Source organism: Leucoraja erinacea, chromosome 2, assembly GCF_028641065.1.
Source record: "Leucoraja erinacea ecotype New England chromosome 2, Leri_hhj_1, whole genome shotgun sequence".
NCBI lineage: Eukaryota > Metazoa > Chordata > Chondrichthyes > Rajiformes > Rajidae > Leucoraja > Leucoraja erinaceus.
In genome coordinates this window covers 131,828,544-131,845,386 of record NC_073378.1, presented here as the reverse complement: position 1 = coordinate 131,845,386, position 16,843 = coordinate 131,828,544, and the positions used below count along the sequence as shown (strand labels likewise).

The 16,843-nt window shown below is 52.4% G+C and overlaps 2 protein-coding genes across 2 annotated transcripts in view; one reads left to right on the top strand and one right to left on the bottom strand.

The window, feature by feature from the left end:
- The window catches only part of LOC129706079 (maestro heat-like repeat-containing protein family member 1), a 100,440-nt gene extending 92,654 nt beyond the window's left edge, over positions 1-7,786 (top strand). The window contains 4 exon segments of the mRNA XM_055650055.1: positions 264-461; positions 3,836-3,938; positions 6,623-6,688; positions 7,534-7,786. Coding sequence (XP_055506030.1) covers positions 264-461; positions 3,836-3,938; positions 6,623-6,688; positions 7,534-7,616 — 450 coding nt within the window. The 3' untranslated portion in view covers positions 7,617-7,786.
- A 1,019-nt stretch (positions 7,787-8,805) lies between these two features.
- bop1 (BOP1 ribosomal biogenesis factor) overlaps positions 8,806-16,843 on the bottom strand; it is a 176,806-nt gene continuing 168,768 nt past the window's right edge. Inside the window, exons 13-16 of the mRNA XM_055665391.1 lie at positions 15,504-15,792; positions 12,710-12,794; positions 10,994-11,101; positions 8,806-9,346 (exon numbers count right to left, since the gene is read on the bottom strand). Coding sequence (XP_055521366.1) covers positions 9,193-9,346; positions 10,994-11,101; positions 12,710-12,794; positions 15,504-15,792 — 636 coding nt within the window. The 3' untranslated portion in view covers positions 8,806-9,192. The remainder of the gene's footprint in view (positions 9,347-10,993; positions 11,102-12,709; positions 12,795-15,503; positions 15,793-16,843) is intronic.

Sequence of the window (16,843 nt, the reverse complement as noted above, 5' to 3'; positions counted from 1 at the left end):
GTGAGAGCGTTACTCTATGTGTGTGAGAGCGTCACTCTATGTGTGTGAGAGCGTCACTCTGTGTGTGAGTGAGAGCATCACTGTGTGTGTGTGTGAGAGCGTCACTCTGTGCGAGTGAGTGAGTGAGAGAGAGCATCACTCTGTGTGTGAGTGAGTGAGCATTCTGTGTGTGAGAGCGTCACTCTGTGTGGGAGAGAGAGAGTCACTGTGTGTAATTGACTGTACGTGGACAGTACATGTTGAGAGTGTTGATGTAACACTAGCGAGTTGCCTCTCATTGCCCCCTGCATCTCTCTCTCTCCCTCTCTCTCTCTGTCTCTCCACAGTCGTGTAAGTTTGCCCTGCGGTTGATCGGTCCCCTCATGGGTTCGGCGAACGTCAGCGCCATGTTTCAGAAGCACCTGCTGGAGGAGGCACACCTTCACTACGGCGAGTTCATCAACGACCTGGCCAAGCACATCGTGAGTTCCACACGCGGGCGGCTCACACACCCACAGGGAAGCTCACCACATCTACAATATGTCACGTAGGAAGCAACTGCAGATGCATGTTTATACTGACGGTAGACACAAAACGCTGGAGTAACTCAGCGGGACAGGCAGCATCTCTGGAGAGAAGGAATGGGTGACGTTTCAGTCTGAAGAAGGGTCTCGACCTGTTCCTTCTCTCCAGAGTTGCTCCAGCACTTTGTGTCTATATAAAATATATTACACAGGGAGGCAAAAGTGCTGGAGAAACTCAGCGGGTGCGGCAGCATCTATGGGTCTCGTCCCGAAACGTTGCCTATTTCCTTCGCTCCATAGATGCTGCCGCACCCACTGAGTTTCTCCAGCACTTTTGTCTACCTTCGATTTTCCATCATCTGCAGTTCCTTCTTGAACTTATTACACAGGGACATGGATAGGACAGGTGGAGAGGCAGGGGCACTGAACCACATTTAAAATATATTAGCAGGAGTGGCCAGGGTGCGACTGGTCCTTGATTATGCTGCTGGCCTTGCCGAGGCAACGTGAGGTCTAGATGGAGTCAATGGAAGGGAGGATGGTTTGTGTGTTTAAAAGATATTTGGACAGGGACATGGATAGGAAAGGTGCAGAGGCAGGGACACTAACTACATTTAGTTTAGTTTATTGTCACGTGTACCGAGGTACAGTGAAAAGCTTTTGGTGCGTGCTATCCAGTCAGCGGAAAGACAATACATGATTACAATCGAGCCATTTACATGATAAGGGAATAACGTTTAGTGCAAGGTAAAGCAAGCAAAGTACGATCAAGGATAGTCCGATCAAGGATAGTCCGAGGGTCACCAATGAGGTAGATAGTAGTTCAGCACTGCTCTCTGGTTGTGGTATGATGATTCAGTTGCCTGATAACAGCTGGGAAGAAACTGTCCCCGAATCTGGAGGTGTGCGTTTTCACACTTCTATACATTTTGCCTGATGGGAGAGGGGATTAGAGGGAGTGGCCAGGGTGCGACTGGTCCTTGATTATGCTGCTGGCCTTGCCAAGGCAACGTGAGGTATAAATGGAGTCAATAGAAGGGAGGTTGGTTTGTGTGTTTAAACAATATCTGGACAGGGACATGGATTGGAAAGGTGCAGAGGCAGGGACGCTAACTACATTTAAGAGATATTTGATCAGTGGTGCAGCAGTAGAGTTGCTGCCTTATAGTGGGTTCGATCCTGACTACGGGTGCTGTCTATGTGGAATGTCTATGTTGGCCCTGTGACCTTGTGGGTTTTCTCCGGGTGCTCTGGTTCCCTCCCACACTCCAAAGACGTACGGGGTTGTAGGTTAATTGGCTTCATTAAGTTGTAAAATTGTCCCTAGTGTGTGTCGGATAGGGTTAGTGTTTCTTCCTATCAACCATCAGGCTCTTGAACACCACACAGCTCTAACTGAATGATGAGCCTTGGACACTGTGTGGTTGCACTAAAGACTTGATTTGATTTTGCATTGGGATTATTCCTTTATTGGCGTTTTATGTTTGATTTGTTACCTTGTAGCTTAGTGTAGAGATGCAGTGTGGAAACAGGCCCTTTGGCCCACTGAGTCCACATCAACCAACGTACACTAGTTCTATGCTGTACACTAGGGACAATTTGTAGAAGTCGATGAATCCAGAAATGTGCACGTCTTTGGAGTGTGGGAGGAAACCGGAGCACCCGGAGAAAACCCAGGCGGTCATGGGGAGAACGTACAGACTTCAGACAGACAGCACCCGTAGTCAAGGTCGAACCCGGGTCTCCGGTGCTGTGAGGCAGCAACTCTACCGCTGCTCCACTGAACAAGGGTCTCGACCCGAAACTGCAAGAATATCTATCATTGTTCTGTTGTTGCTACACAATTGAATCTGTGACAGTGCCCGATTGCAAGAGGCACAAAACATTACCTGAGTGTAGGAAGACACTGAAGGAAGATAGACACACAAAGCTGGAGTAACTCAGCCGGACAGGCAGCATCTCTTCAGAGAAGGAATGGGTGATGTTTCGGGTCGAGACCCTTCTTTAGACATGGTTTCAGGGGAGAGGGAATTACAGAGATAAGGAAAAGGCTGATATTACAGAGACAAAAGGCTGAATTACAGAGATAAGGAAAAGGCTGACATTTTTAAATTTCGTTGTACATGGTTCATGTTACAATGACAATAAAGAAACTATTCTATTCTATTCTAAGTAAGAGATCAAAAGAAATAAATTTCAAGGGAAATGCAGAATAGACCATTGTCAGTTAGGAGAAAGTGGCAACAGAGCAAACAGAGATACCATGTTTAACAAAACTGCAGATGCTGGAAAAATCAAAGGTAGACAAAAATGCTGGAGAAACTCAGCGGTTGAGGCAGCATCTATGGAGCGAAGGAAATAGGCGACGTTTCGGGCAGAAACCCTTCTTCAGACCAGAGGGACAGTCAGAGGAACAGAGAACTGGGAAGGGGAAGGGATACAGGGAGAGGGAAAGCAAGGGTTACCTGAAGTGAGAAGTCAATGTTCATTGTTCCTTCATAGCAAAAGGATTTGAGTATAGGAGCAGGGAGGTTCTACTGCAGTTGTACAGGGTCTTGGTGAGACCACACCTGGAGTATTGCGTACAGTTTTGGTCTCCAAATCTGAGGAAAGGACATTCTTGCCATAGAGGGAGTGCAGAGAAGGTTCACCAGACTGATTCCTGGGATGTCAGGACTTTCATATGAAGAAAGACTGGATAGACTCGGCTTGTACTCGCTAGAATTTAGAAGATTGAGGGGGGATCTTATAGAAACTTACAAAATTCTTAGGGGTTGGACAGGCTAGATGCAGGAAGATTGTTCCCAATGTTGGGGAAGTCCAGAACAAGGGGTCACAGTTTAAGGATAAGGGGGAAATCTTTTAGGACCGAGATGAGGAAAACTTTTTTCACACAGAGAGTGGTGAATCTCTGGAATTCTCTGCCACAGAATGTAGTTAAGGCCAGTTCATTGGCTATATTTAAGAGGGAGTTAGATGTGGCCCTTGTGGCTAAAGGGATCAGGGGGTATGGAGAGAAGGCAGGTACAGGATACTGAGTTGGATGATCAGCCATGATCATATTGAATGGCGGTGCAGGCTCGAAGGGACGAATGGCCTACTCCTGCACCTATTATCTATGTTTCATACTGCTGGGGTGTAAGCTGCACAAGTGAAATGTAAGATGCTGTTCCTTCAACTTGCACTGGGCCTCAATCTGACAAATGTCTCCCATTCCATCTCTCCAGAGATGCTGCCTGTCCCACTGAGTTACTCCAGCATTCAGTGCATAACCTGGCTGTTGGACACGAGGTGAAGTTCAGGCTCTCATTCTCTGCTTCATCCTATTCCAGATCAACGATTTCCCAGAGAAAATTAACTTCTACATCATGGGAAATGTCTCGTTCTTCAAAAGCACCCGGGCGGAGATTCGCGGAAACGCTGCCATGTTCACAGGTGAGTCGCGCGCGGTGGGAGAGGCTGAGAGTGGTGGAGGGGAAGGCAGCGATGTTTCAGTGTGCAGGATCCAAGCGCCAGTGAAGCACACACACACGGGGCCGAAGGGACTCAGGATGGGCAGCATCACTGGAGGCAATGAGCAGGCAACGGTTCTGATCGGGACCCTTTTTCAGTGGAGTTGGGGAATGCTGGAATAGGTGTCATTTCGTTCAAATTCATTTTGTTGTCTCAAATTGAGACAATGACAATAAATTTGAATACAATACAATACAATACAAAGGTGGGGCTGAGCTATGCCTGGAAAGTGATTCAGCACAGTTCAGTTCAAATGTGTAGGAAGGAACGGCAGATGCTGGTTTACATCGCAGATAGACACAAAATGCTGGAGTAACTCAGCATTTCAGGAGAGAAGGAATGGGTAACGTTTCAGGTCGAGACTAAAGACCAGTCTGAAGAAGGGTCTTGACCCGAAATATCACCTATTCCTTCTCTCCAGAGATGCTGCCTGGCCCGCTGAGTTACTCCAGCATTTTGTGTCTACCTTCAGTTCAGTTCAGTTTTAGTTTATTGTCACGGGTACAGTCGCGTGCTAAAGCCCGTCCCACTTAGGAGACCTAAACAGCAACCTCTGGTGACCTTGCCTGCCACCCAAAAAAATATCAAGGTGGAGGTGACCTGCAACCTCCTACCACCTCCCACGCATATGTTGAAAACCTTCCTCCACTATGAAGAAAACCGGCTTGGACTAGACCTGCGACTAAAAAATGATTGATTTTTAAAACGGCAACCTATTTATAGTCGAGGCCGGTTTTAATCATGATGAAAAAATAGCAGCAACCTAGATGAAGCCTCGACCACGCGGAGACCACTTTCAACCATTAGGGAGAGTGACCAAAACCTCCGGTGACCTCATGGAAACCTTGGGTGGCGGGCAAGGTCACCACAGGTTGCTGTTTTGGTCTCCTAAGTGGGACAGGGGCTTAAGCAGTCACCGGAAAGACAATACATGATTACAATCGAGCCATTCACAGTGTTCAGATACAGGATAAGGGAATAACGTTTAGTGGAGTAAAATCCAATCAAACGTAGTCCGAGGGTTTTCAAAGAGGTTGATAGTAAGTTCAGGACCACTCTCTAGCTGGTGAGAGGATGATTCAGTTGCCTGATAACAGCTGGGAAGAAACTGTCCCTGGATGTGGAGGTGTGAGTTTTCACACTACTTGCCCAGCGGGAGAGGTGCATACAGATGGAGGGTGGGGGGGGGGGGGGGGGGGGGGGGGGGGGGGGGGAGGATGTGTGAAGCGATGAGCACTGGGTGGAGTAAGTGACAAAGGCTGCTGGTGACAAGGGGACAACAGGGTGGCAGATGAAGGGAGGAGTGCAACGCAAACGCAGATGGAGGGATATCAGTGGGTGGGGACAGACACCCGGGGGAGCGGAATGAGAGGGATACAAGGGCTCGGGGGTGGGAGGTGAGCGGGGGGGTAGGGAACGGGATGCAGACCAGAAGGAGGGGAGAGAGGCTTGTCTGGGCAGCGACGGGCAGCGGGGAATATGATCAGAGAGTTGACGCACAGGGAATAGAGGTGGGGATTGTACACTGAGATTTGCACCCGTCCCAGTGATGGCTTCAGTAGAGAACAACACATCTCCTGGTGTGGGTCACAGGGTGGAAGCTAATGGAAGGCTTCAGGGGTTACATATAGATTTTATGCTCGGTAACTGTGCAATATTATTGCCGGGGCAAAAACAACATGTAAAAGACACTCAGACAGGTACATGGACATGGACAAGGTTTAAAGGACTATGGATCAAATGGGTCTTGCTTGCATGGGGCATTTTACCAGCATGGATGTGATGAGCCAAAGGGCCTGTTTGCATGCAGTGTGACTCATTCTACCCGGGTTCCATCCTGACTACGGGTGCTGTCTGTACGGAGTTTGTACGTTCTCCCCGTGACCACGTGGGTTTTCTCCAAGATCTCCGGTTTCCTCCCACACTCCAAAGACGTGCAGGTTTGTAGGTTAATTGGCTTGATATAAATGTAAACTGTCCCTAGTGGGTGTAGCATTAAAGTGCAGGGATAGCTGGTCAGTGCGGACTCGGTGGGCCGAAGGGCCTATTTCCACGCTGTATCACTAAACTAAACTACATATAAGAGTGTGAACCTGTTTTACTGAAAGGAGGGGGGCTGTTCACGTGCCCTAGAGTGGAGGGGATGTGACGACAATTATGTTCATAAGTGATAGCAGATTTGGCCATTCGGCCCATCAAATCTACTCTTTCTCCCTGCCTTCTCCCCATAACCTCTGACACCCGTACTAATCAAGAATCGATCTATCTCTCTCGTTAAAATATCCACTGACTTGGCCTCCACAGCTTTCTGTGGCAAAGAATTCCACAGATTCACCACCCTCTGACTAAAGAAATTCCTCCTCATCTCCTTCCCAAATGATCATCCTTTAATTAACCTCTAGTCCTAGACTCTCCCACTAGTGGAAATATCCTCTCCACATCCACTCTATCCAAGCCTTTCATTATTCTGCACGTTTCAATGAGGTTCCCCCCTCATTCTCCTAAACTCAAGCGAGTGCAGGCCCAGTGCCGACAAACGCTCATCAAAGGCTCAGTGTATCTCCGGGTGGTGTTGGGGTGTTTACATGTGTTGTGTCTTTGTGCAGGGTTTCTGCTGGGGAACCTGTCGCAGGCTGAGCTTCAGTCCGTGTCCCTGGAGCACGTGTGCGGAGGTGAGTGTCGTCAGCTGTGCCTTAACGCCCACCGCTCCTCACGTGTGTGTGTGTGTGTGTGCGTGCGTGTAGGTGTGAGCACCTGAGTGTGACCCAGCCCCAGTTATCCACGGTGGCGCAGCGGTAGAGTTGCTGCCTCACAGCGCCAGAGACCCGGGTTCCATCCTGACTACAGGTGCTATCTGTACGGAGTTTGTACGCTCTCCCCGTGACCTGTGTGAGTTTTCTTCGGTTTCCTCCCACACTCCAAAGACGTACGGGTTTGTAGGTTAATTGGCTTGGTATAAATGTAAATTGTCCCTAGTGTGTGTGGGATAGTGTTAGTGTGCGGGGATCGCTGGTCGATGCAGACTCGGTGGGCAGATGGGCCTGTTTACATGCTGTATCTCTAAACTAAACTCCCCCCATGGAGGTGAGTGTGTGCTGAAGGAACACGATACCCACCTCCATATACAAGTACAACAAATATTCTCAAATGACTATTTCCCCATCCTTATTGAGGACATGTTCCACCCCCCGGTGCCCAGCACGTTGTCCCTCTCTTGTACTACCTGGGCGTGAAAATAACCCCGGAAAAGGGGCAGGCAGCTGGCTTGGGTAGAGTCCTCCGCCTGGCCTTGACTCGCGGATGGCCAGCTTGGCCAGGCCCAGGAACAACCCAACCAGGACATCTTTGGCCCTACCCTCTCCCCTACGCACAGGGTGGCCACAGATGAGGATGGTGGGTGAAAAATGCAGCCAGGAGCAGCCCCTTTAGATATTGGAACAGGGGTGAGATGCCCTGACCCTGGGGTGGGAGGTCACTCTGGGCTGTGACAGACTAACTATCTCCCTCTCTCCTCCAGCCATCATCATGCTGCTCAGGGATGCCGTGCCCGCAGTGAGGATCAAGGCAGCGGAGGCCCTCAGCCTGCTCCACGAGCTGTGACCGCACACAGACATACAGAGGGACGTTGGTGACCCGTGTGGGGAGGGGTGTTCAGACAGTTGTGGCCCAGACCAGAGAGTCCGGGGTGTGGGAGAGTGACCAAGCATTGTAATCCCGCCAGTGGTGGGGATGGATGTGTGTAGACCCAGTGGGCTGCAAGCGCTCTATCCACGCCCTATGCTTCATGCCCTGGGAGCCTCCTCGCCCCACACCCATCACCTGCCACCAGGCCTCTCCTACCTGGACTCCCCTCCATGAGCAGCAGGCAAATGTTGCTGGCTCCAACCCTGGGAGCCGTTACAAATCACACACCTTCCAATCACCTGCTACAGAAATATCTTTAATAATAACATGGCTGATTGCTGCATTACTGTAAATCAAAGAGAAAATATGTAGGCCAATGATACAGAGGTTTAATATGTATATCTGCTCTAAATATATCCATTTCACAAGCGGTGCGTGCGTGGCTCATTCTCCCGGCAGTGACGGTGGCAAGCTGGGACCCACAGCTGTGTGTGGCTGGTACAGTGGGGGGCTCACCTCGTCCCAGTCAGGGCTGACAGTCCCAGGCCAGAGTGAGGAGGAGAGCAACTCTGTCTCCGCTCAAGCTGGATTGAAACTAATGTATAAACTGGAGCCGATGCGATGGGCCGAAGGGGGGAGGACAAAGAGAGACACAAAGTGCTGGAGTGACTCATCGGGCCAGGCAGTATCTCTGGAGGTAGTTGACGTTTTGGGTCAGGAGATGGAGGGGAGAGATGGGGGCTTTCACGCCTCCAGTCCCCTCCATCTCCATCTTGCAGTCTGAGGATGGACCTCGACCAGAAACGTCGCCTATCCATGTTCTCCAGAGATGCTGCCTGACCCGCTGAGTTACTCCAGCACTGTATGTCTATCTTCAGTGTGAGCCAGCATCTCTAGAGGAGGGGAAGGGGTTGGGGAGAGGGGGGAGGGGTGGGTAGAGGGGAGGAGGGGTTGATGGGTTGATGGAGGGAGGGGGAGGGGTCGATGGAGGGAGGGGAGGGGTCGATGGAGGGAGGGAGGGGGTCGATGGAGGGAGGGGAGGGGTCGATGGAGGGAGGGGAGGGGTCGATGGAGGGAGGGGAGGGGTCGATGGAGGGAGGGGAGGGTTCGATGGAGGGAGGGGAGGGGTTGATGGAGGGAGGGGAGGGGTTGGGGGAGGGAGGGAAGGGGTTGGGGAGAGGGGGGAGGGGTTGATGGAGGGAGGGGTTGATGGAGGGAGGGGAGGGGTTGATGGAGGGAATGAGGGGCAGTCACACGTCCAGGCTTTGGGTGAGTCTTTGGTTCACCACAGACTGCACTGTCCCCCAGGCTGGATTGTGAGGAGGGGGTGCGGTGGGGTTACAAGGGGACGGTGTTGTGGCTGTGATCCGGCTGGGCAGCTGAGGGTCAGGGGTGGGGGAACGACCGCAGAGCTGATCCGGCAGGGTCCTCGGTAACCACGAGGTAACGATGATGGGTCCGGATTGTGCCCTCGCTGTTAGTCCGTGCCGTCTCTCCTCCCCCCAGCCTGGCGTGTTGCGGTGAACCGGCCCGGCATGGGGCATGGGGAGCTCTAGGTGAAGAGGCGAATGGTGGCATCTGCGCCGGCGGAGAAGAGCCAGGGCTGGGTGGGGTGGAAGAGAACGTCGAGGACTCCCAGGTCACGGGTGATCTGGTGACCACGTAGCAACTTCACCGGGGCCAGCAGCGGGTTCTGCAGCAGGTCACTGAAAACAACACACACACAGCTCAGCCCACACACTATACAACTCTGCCCTCTAGTCTTTCACATCTCCACCCTGCCACAAAGGTTCTGACTGTCCACCCTGTCTTTACAATGGACCCATCTCCCTCCCACAGCCTCCCTCCCTCTACACACACTTACACCAAGCCAATTAACCTACAAACTGGAGTGTGGGAGGAAACCGAATATCTCGGGGAAAGCCCACGCAGTCACGGGGAGAACGTACAAACTCCACACAGACAGCACCCGTAGTCTGGAACGAACGCGGGTCTCTGGCGCTGTGAGACAGTAGCTCTACCACTGAGCTGCCTTGCCTCTAGTCTTTGACATTTGCACCCTGGGACAAAGGTTCTGACTGTCTACCTCATCTATGCCCCATATAATTTAATATCAGGTCTCCCCTCAGCCTCTGATGCTGCAGTGACAACAATCTGGGTTTGAGGGTCAATTCACCCCCTCATCTTTAGTCATCCAGGCAGCTTTAGATCACGAGACACAAGAAACGGCAGATACTGGAGTGTGGAGTAACTCAGCGGGTCAGGCAGCATCTCTGGGGGAAAAAAGAACAGGTGATGTTTCAGGTTGCAACCCTTCTTCACACTGAAAGGCTATCAAACGTCCCAAAATGTCGCCCATCCTTGTTCTCCAGAGACGCTGCCTACCCCGCCGAGTTACTCCAGCACTTTGTGTCTATCTTCGGTATAAAACAGCATCTGCAGTTCCTTCTGACACGATGAAATGGAGTGGCTGATTTTTCAGGTTGAACTTTAGATCTGGTCTCTCTTCCTCAGCATTGCTTTAGGAAGGCCTCTACTCTGCGCCTTAAGCTTCTGTCAACTTAGTCGAAGGTATGTGAGCCAGATTCCTTTAACTCACTGACTTCAGGCCGCAGGGCAGTAGAGTCACTGCCTCACAGCGCCAGAGACCCGGGTTCCATCCTGACCACGGGTGCTATCAGTGCGGAGTTTGTACGTTCTCCCCGTGGCCTGCGTGGGTTTTCTCCGGGTGCTCCGGTTTCTTCCTACCCTCCAAAGAAGTGCGGGTTTGTAGGTTAATTGCCTTTGGTAAAAAAATTGTAAATTGTCTGTAGTGTGTGCAGGATAGTGTTAGTGCACGGTGATCGCTGGTCAGCGCAGACTCAGTGGGTCGAAGGGTCTGGTTCCCAGCTGTATCTCTAAACTAAACAAGTAAACCCGTGGCACCAAGAGGCACACACAATTGGAATGGGGCAGGGGAAAGAAGGGTAATGAGGTCTACACATGCACACACACGCATGTACACACCACACACTCGCATACACACACGCACGTACGCAGACACACACACTCGCACACACACTCGCATACACACATGCACGTACACACCACACACACGCACGTACGCAGACACACACTACACACACACACACTCGCACAGACACTCACATACACATACGCACACATCCAGGCACACATGCGCACGCAGACATACACTCGCATACACTTGCACAGACACACACACATAATCACAAGCACACACACACACACACACACTCGCACAGACACTTGCACACACACACACACACACACACACACACACACATAATCACACACACACACACACACAGCAGAAGAAGGGGAGAGGCACAAACCTGTAAACCATTCCATGACAGACAATGACGGTGCCATCATCAGAGGCGGAGGCAAAGAGCGGGTAATGTTTGTGGAACGCTACTCCTCGTAGAGCTCTCTTGTGATGCCTGTCAACACAGAGAGAGAAAAACAGACGCTGAATCAAATACAGGAAGCAAGTCTGATGCATCTGACGGAAGATTAAGGAGATGAGGAGAAATGTCTATAGTCAGAGGGTGGTGAATCTGTGGAATTCTTTGTGGAGGCCAAGTGTGGATATTTAGGGCGGAGATTGACAGATTCTAGATTAGTACGGGTGTCGGGTTATGGGGAGAAGGCAGGTGAATGGGGTTAGGAGGGAGAGATAGATCAGCCATGATTTAACGGTGGAGTTTACTTGATGGGCCGAATGGCCTAATTCTGCTCCTATCACTTATGACCATATAAAGAGTATTGTAGTACCGACTCACAACTTAAACCAGCCGAATGCTGTGTAGGCTGTACAAGACGTTGGTGAGGCTGCAATTGGAGCACTGTGTTCAGTTATAGTCACCCTGCTACAGGAAGGATGTTAGACATTAAGCTAGAAAGTACAGAGAAGATTAATGAGGGTGGTGCCAGGACACGAGGGCCTGAGCTACAGGGAGAGGTTGGTCAGGCTGGGACTTTATGCCTTGGGGTGCGGGAGGATGAGGGTTAATCTTAGAGAGGAGTGCAGTATAAAATCATGAGGGGAATAGATAGGGTGAATGCACAGTCTTTTTCCCGGAGATGGGGAATCAAGAATTAGAGGAATATAGAAACAACAGACTGGTTTACAAAAAGAGACATCAAATGCTGGCGTAACTCAGCATGTCAGACAGCATCTCTGAATTAATATTAGAGGATGGATATTTAAGGCGAGGGGGGAAGGATTTAATAAGAACCTGAGGGGGTATCTTTTTCACACTGGGCGGTATGTATGTGGAACGAGCTGCCAGAGGAAGTAGTTGAGGCTCAGCTTAGTTTATTGTCTGTCACAGGTACCGTGAAAAGCTTTTCAGCAGTCAGTGGAAAGATAATACATGATTACAATCGAGCCACAGTGCACAGATTAGATACATGATAAGGGAATAACGTTTAGTGCAAGGTACAGCCAGCAAAGTCTGATCAAGGATAGTCCGAGGGTCTCCAGTGAGGTAGATAGTAGTTCAACACTGCTCTCTGCTTGTGGTAGGATGATTCAGTTGCCTGATAACACCTGGGAAGAAACTGTCCCCGAATCTGGAGGTGTGCGTTTTCACACTTCTGTACCTCTTGCTTGATGGGAGAGGGGGGAAGAGGGAGTGGAGTGAGACTGGTCCTTGATTATGTTGCTGGCCTTGCCGAGGCAGCGTGAGGTGTAAATGGAGTCAATGGAAGGGAGGTTGGTTTGTGTGATGGTCTGGGCTGTGTCCACAACTTGCTGCAATTTTGTGTGGTCTTGGATGGAGCGGACAGCAGATAAAATAATAATGTTCAACACATTTGGTCAGGTACATGGATAAGAAAGGTTGAGAGGGATACGGGCAAAGGGGACTACTTTGGAATGGAGTGTCTTGATACCAGGAATGAGTTGGGCCAAAGGGCCTGTTAGCGCTGTGTATCTCTGCACTAAACTGTAAAACGATGGAGAGGAAGCCAGCGGGCGGGTCAGGCAGTAACTGACTCTATGACCCATCAGCCTCTCACACAGCTCTGGGGAATCGGGCACTCACCTGAGCACTTTGTAGGGCTTGGTGGAGAGGTCCAGGTCGAACCAGGCCAGGCGACTGTCGTAGCTCCCACAGATCACATTGTCACCTGTCAACAAACCCCGCAGCAGACATTAGCCCTCGTAACAGGACGCAGGCGTGCACACACACACACACACACACAAACACACACGCGCACGCACGCGCACACACGCATGCACACGCACACACACTCACACACATGCGCTAACACTATCAACTCCGTCTACACGGAGTTTGTACCTTCTCCCCGTCTCCGCATGCGCTTTCACCAGGATCTCCCACCACCCCTACAGTCAGTGCCCCGGCCACAGCCCCTGTGACCCTGTGGTCCCTCTGGTCACTGTCCTGTGGTCACTGCCCTGTGGTCACTGTTGTCCCTGTGGTCACTGCCCTGTGGTCCCTGCCCTGTGGTCACTGCCCTGTGGTCACTGTTGTCCCTGTGGTCACTGCCCTGTGGTCCCTGCCCTGTGGTCACTGTTGTCCCTGTGGTCACTGCCTTGTGGTCCCTGTGGTCACTGCCCTGTGGTCACTGCGCTGTGGTCACTGTTGTCCCTGTGGTCACTGCCCTGTGGTCACTGCCCTGTGGTCCCTGTGGCCACTGCCCTGTGGTCACTGTTGTCCCTGTGGTCACTGCCCTGTGGTCACTGCCCTGTGGTCACTGCCCTGTGGTCCCTGTCCTGGCCACTGTCATGTGGTCACTGCCCTGTGGTCACTGCCCTGTGTGGTCACTGCCCTGTGGTCCCTGTGGTCACTGCCCTGTGGTCACTGCCCTGTGGTCACTGCCCTGTGGTCACTGCCCTGTGGTCCCTGCCCTGTGGTCCCTGTGGTCACTGTCCTGTGGTCCCTGTGGCGTCTGTCATGTGGTCTCTGCCCTGTGGTCACTGCCCTGTGGTCACTGCTCTGTGGTCACTGCCGTGTGGTCCCTGTGGTCACTGCCCTGTGGTCACTGCCCTGTGGTCCCTGTGGCCACTGTCATGTGGTCACTGCCCTGTGGTCACTGCCCTGTGGTCACTGCCTGTGGTCCTGTGGTCCCTGTGGTCACTGTGGTCACTGCCCTGTGGTCACTGCCCTGTGGTCACTGTGGTCACTGCCTGTGGTCACTGCCCTGTGGTCACTGCCCTGTGGTCCCTGTGGTCACTGCCCTGTGGTCACTGCCCTGTGGTCCCTGTGGCCCCACTGTCCTGTGGTCACTGCCCTGTGGTCACTGCCCTGTGGTCCCTGTGGTCACTGTCCTGTGGTCACTGTCCTGTGGTCACTGTCCTGTGGTCACTGTCCTGTGGTCACTGTCCTGTGGTCACTGTCCTGTGGTCACCTGTGTCCTGCCCTGTGGTCACTGCCCTGTGGTCCCTGTGGTCACTGCCCTGTGGTCACTGTCCTGTGGTCACTGTCCTGTGGTCACTGTCCTGTGGTCACTGTCCTGTGGTCACTGTCCTGTGGTCACTGCCCTGTGGTCACTGTCCTGTGGTCACTGTCCTGTGGTCACTGCCCTGTGGTCACTGCCCTGTGGTCACTGTGGTCCTGTGGTCACTGTGGTCACTGTCCTGTGGTCCCTGTGGTCACTGTCCTGTGGTCACTGTCCTGTGGTCACTGCCCTGTGGTCACTGTTGTCTCTGTGGTCACTTTCCTGTGGTGACTGTCCTGTACCCACTGTCCTGTGGTCCCTGTCCTGTGGTCACTGTCCTGTGGTCACGGCCCTGTGGTCACTGTCCTGTGGTCACTGCCCTGTGGTCACTGCCCTGTGGTCACTGTCCTGTGGTCACTGTGCCCTGTGGTCACTGTCCTGTGTCCCTGTGGTCACTGCCCTGTGGTCACTGTCCTGTGGTCACTGCTCTGTGGTCCCTGTGGGTCACTGTCCTGTGGTCACTGTCCTGTGGTCACTGTCCTGTGGTCACTGTCCTGTGGTCACTGTGGTCACTGTCCTGTGGTCACTGTTATGCCTGTAGTCACTGTCCTGTGGTCACTGTCCTGTGGTCCCTGCACTGTGGTCCTGTGGTCACTGTCCTGTGGGCCACTGTCCTGTGGTCACTGTCCTGTGGTCACTGTCCCTGTATCCCTGTAGTCACTGTCCTGTGGCCACTGTCCTGTGGTCACTGTCCTGTGGTCACTGTCCTGTGGTCACTGTCCTGTCCTGTGGTCACTGTCCTGTGGCCACTGTCCTGTGGCCACTGTCCTGTGGTCACTGTCCTGTGGCCACTGTCCTGTGGTCACTGTCCTGTGGTCACTGTCCTGTGGTCACTGTCCTGTGGTCACTGTCCTGTGGTCCACTCCTGTGGTCTGTGGTCACTGTCCTGTGGTCACTGGTCCTGTGGTCACTGTCCTGTGGTCACTGTCCTGTGGTCCACTGTGGTGTGCCCTGTGGTCACTGTCCTGTGGTCACTGTGTCACTGTCCTGTGGTCACTGTCCTGTGGTCACTGTCCTGTGGTCACTGTCCTGTGGTCACTGTCCTGTGGTCACTGTCCCTGTGGTCACTGCCCTGTGGTCACTGTCCCTGTGGTCACTGTCCTGTGGTCACTGTCCTGTGGTCACTGTCCTGTGGTCACTGTCCTGTGGTCACTGTCCTGTGGTCCCTGTGGTCACTGTCCCTGTGGTCACTGCCCTGTGGTCACTGTCCTGTGGTCCCTGTGGTCACTGCCCTGTGGTCACTGCCCTGTGGTCACTGTTGTCCCTGTGGTCACTGCCCTGTGGTCACTGTTGTCCCTGTGGTCACTGCCCTGTGGTCACTGTTGTCCCTGTGGTCACTGTCCTGTGGTCAGTGCCCTGTGGCCCCACACTTACCGCCGGGGTGAATGGCCATACTGGACACCCACTTGCAGTTGGCCATCAGCTTCTTGGTCAGCTCCTGCTTGAGCAGATTGTAGACACGCACGTATCGCTGGGTGGCCACGAAGAAGAAGGGGCGTACGGGGTGGAAGCTGACGCACTGCACCAGCCCCTTGTTCTTGCGGAAGGGGTTCTGGCTGCGCCGCTTGCTCAGCTGGTGGATCAGCACCTGGGCGTTGCCGTTGTCGGGGATCACCGTGGCCAGGTAGTCACCCTTGCCGTGCCACGTCACCTGCTTCACCAGCTGCAGACACAACACCAGGCTCAGTCAGCCAACAAGCACAACAACACACAGCAACACCGTCAGGCCATTCTGCCCATCCAGCCTAACCCACCATTCAAACATGGCCGACCCATCTTCCCCTCTCAATCCCATTCTTCCCTTAACTTTTGACGCCCTCCCCAATCAAGATGAGCCTACAAGTTGAGACCCTTCTTCAGAATGGTTTGTGGATGTCCCTCCACAGATGCCTGCCTGACCCACTGAGTTCCTCCAGCACATTGATCACGTTTATATGTCTGGGGAGCAGAATTAGGTCATTCGGCCCCTCGAGCCTGCTTCGCCATTCAATCATGGCTGATCCATCTCCCTCTCCACCCCGCTCTCATGCCTTCTCCCCGGAACTTTTGACGCCCTTCCCAATCAAGGATCTATCAATCTCTGCTTTAAAAATAGCCAATGACTTTTGTACAGACACCTGGATATGGAGATTAGTATAACTTGGCAGAGACATGATGTTCCTGTGCTGTAATGTTCACCATCCTGTAACCCCTACTAGAGACACACACAAAATGCTGCAGTGACTCAGCGGGTCAGGCAGCACCTCCGGAGAAAAGGAATAGCTGGCGTTTTGGGTTGAGACCCATCTTCAGACTGAGAGTCAGGGGAGAGGGAAACAAGAGATATAGAAGGTGATGTAGAGAGATACATAGAAACAGGTGCAGGAGTAGGCCATTCGGCCCTTCGAGCCTGCACCTCCATTCAATATGATCATGGCTGATCATCCAACTCAGTATCCTGTACATGCCTTCTCTCCATACCCCCTGATCCCTTCAGCCACAAGGGCCACATCTAACTCCCTCTTAAATATAGCCAATGAACTGGCCTCAACTACCCTCTGTGGCAGAGAATTCCAGATTCACCACTCTCTGTATGAAAAATGTTTTTCTCTTCTCGGTCCTAAGAGACTTCCCCCTTATCCTTAAACTGTGTGACCCCTTGTTCTGGACATCCCCAACATCGGGAACAATCTTCCTGCATCTAGCCTGTCCAACCCCTCAAGAATTTTGTAAGT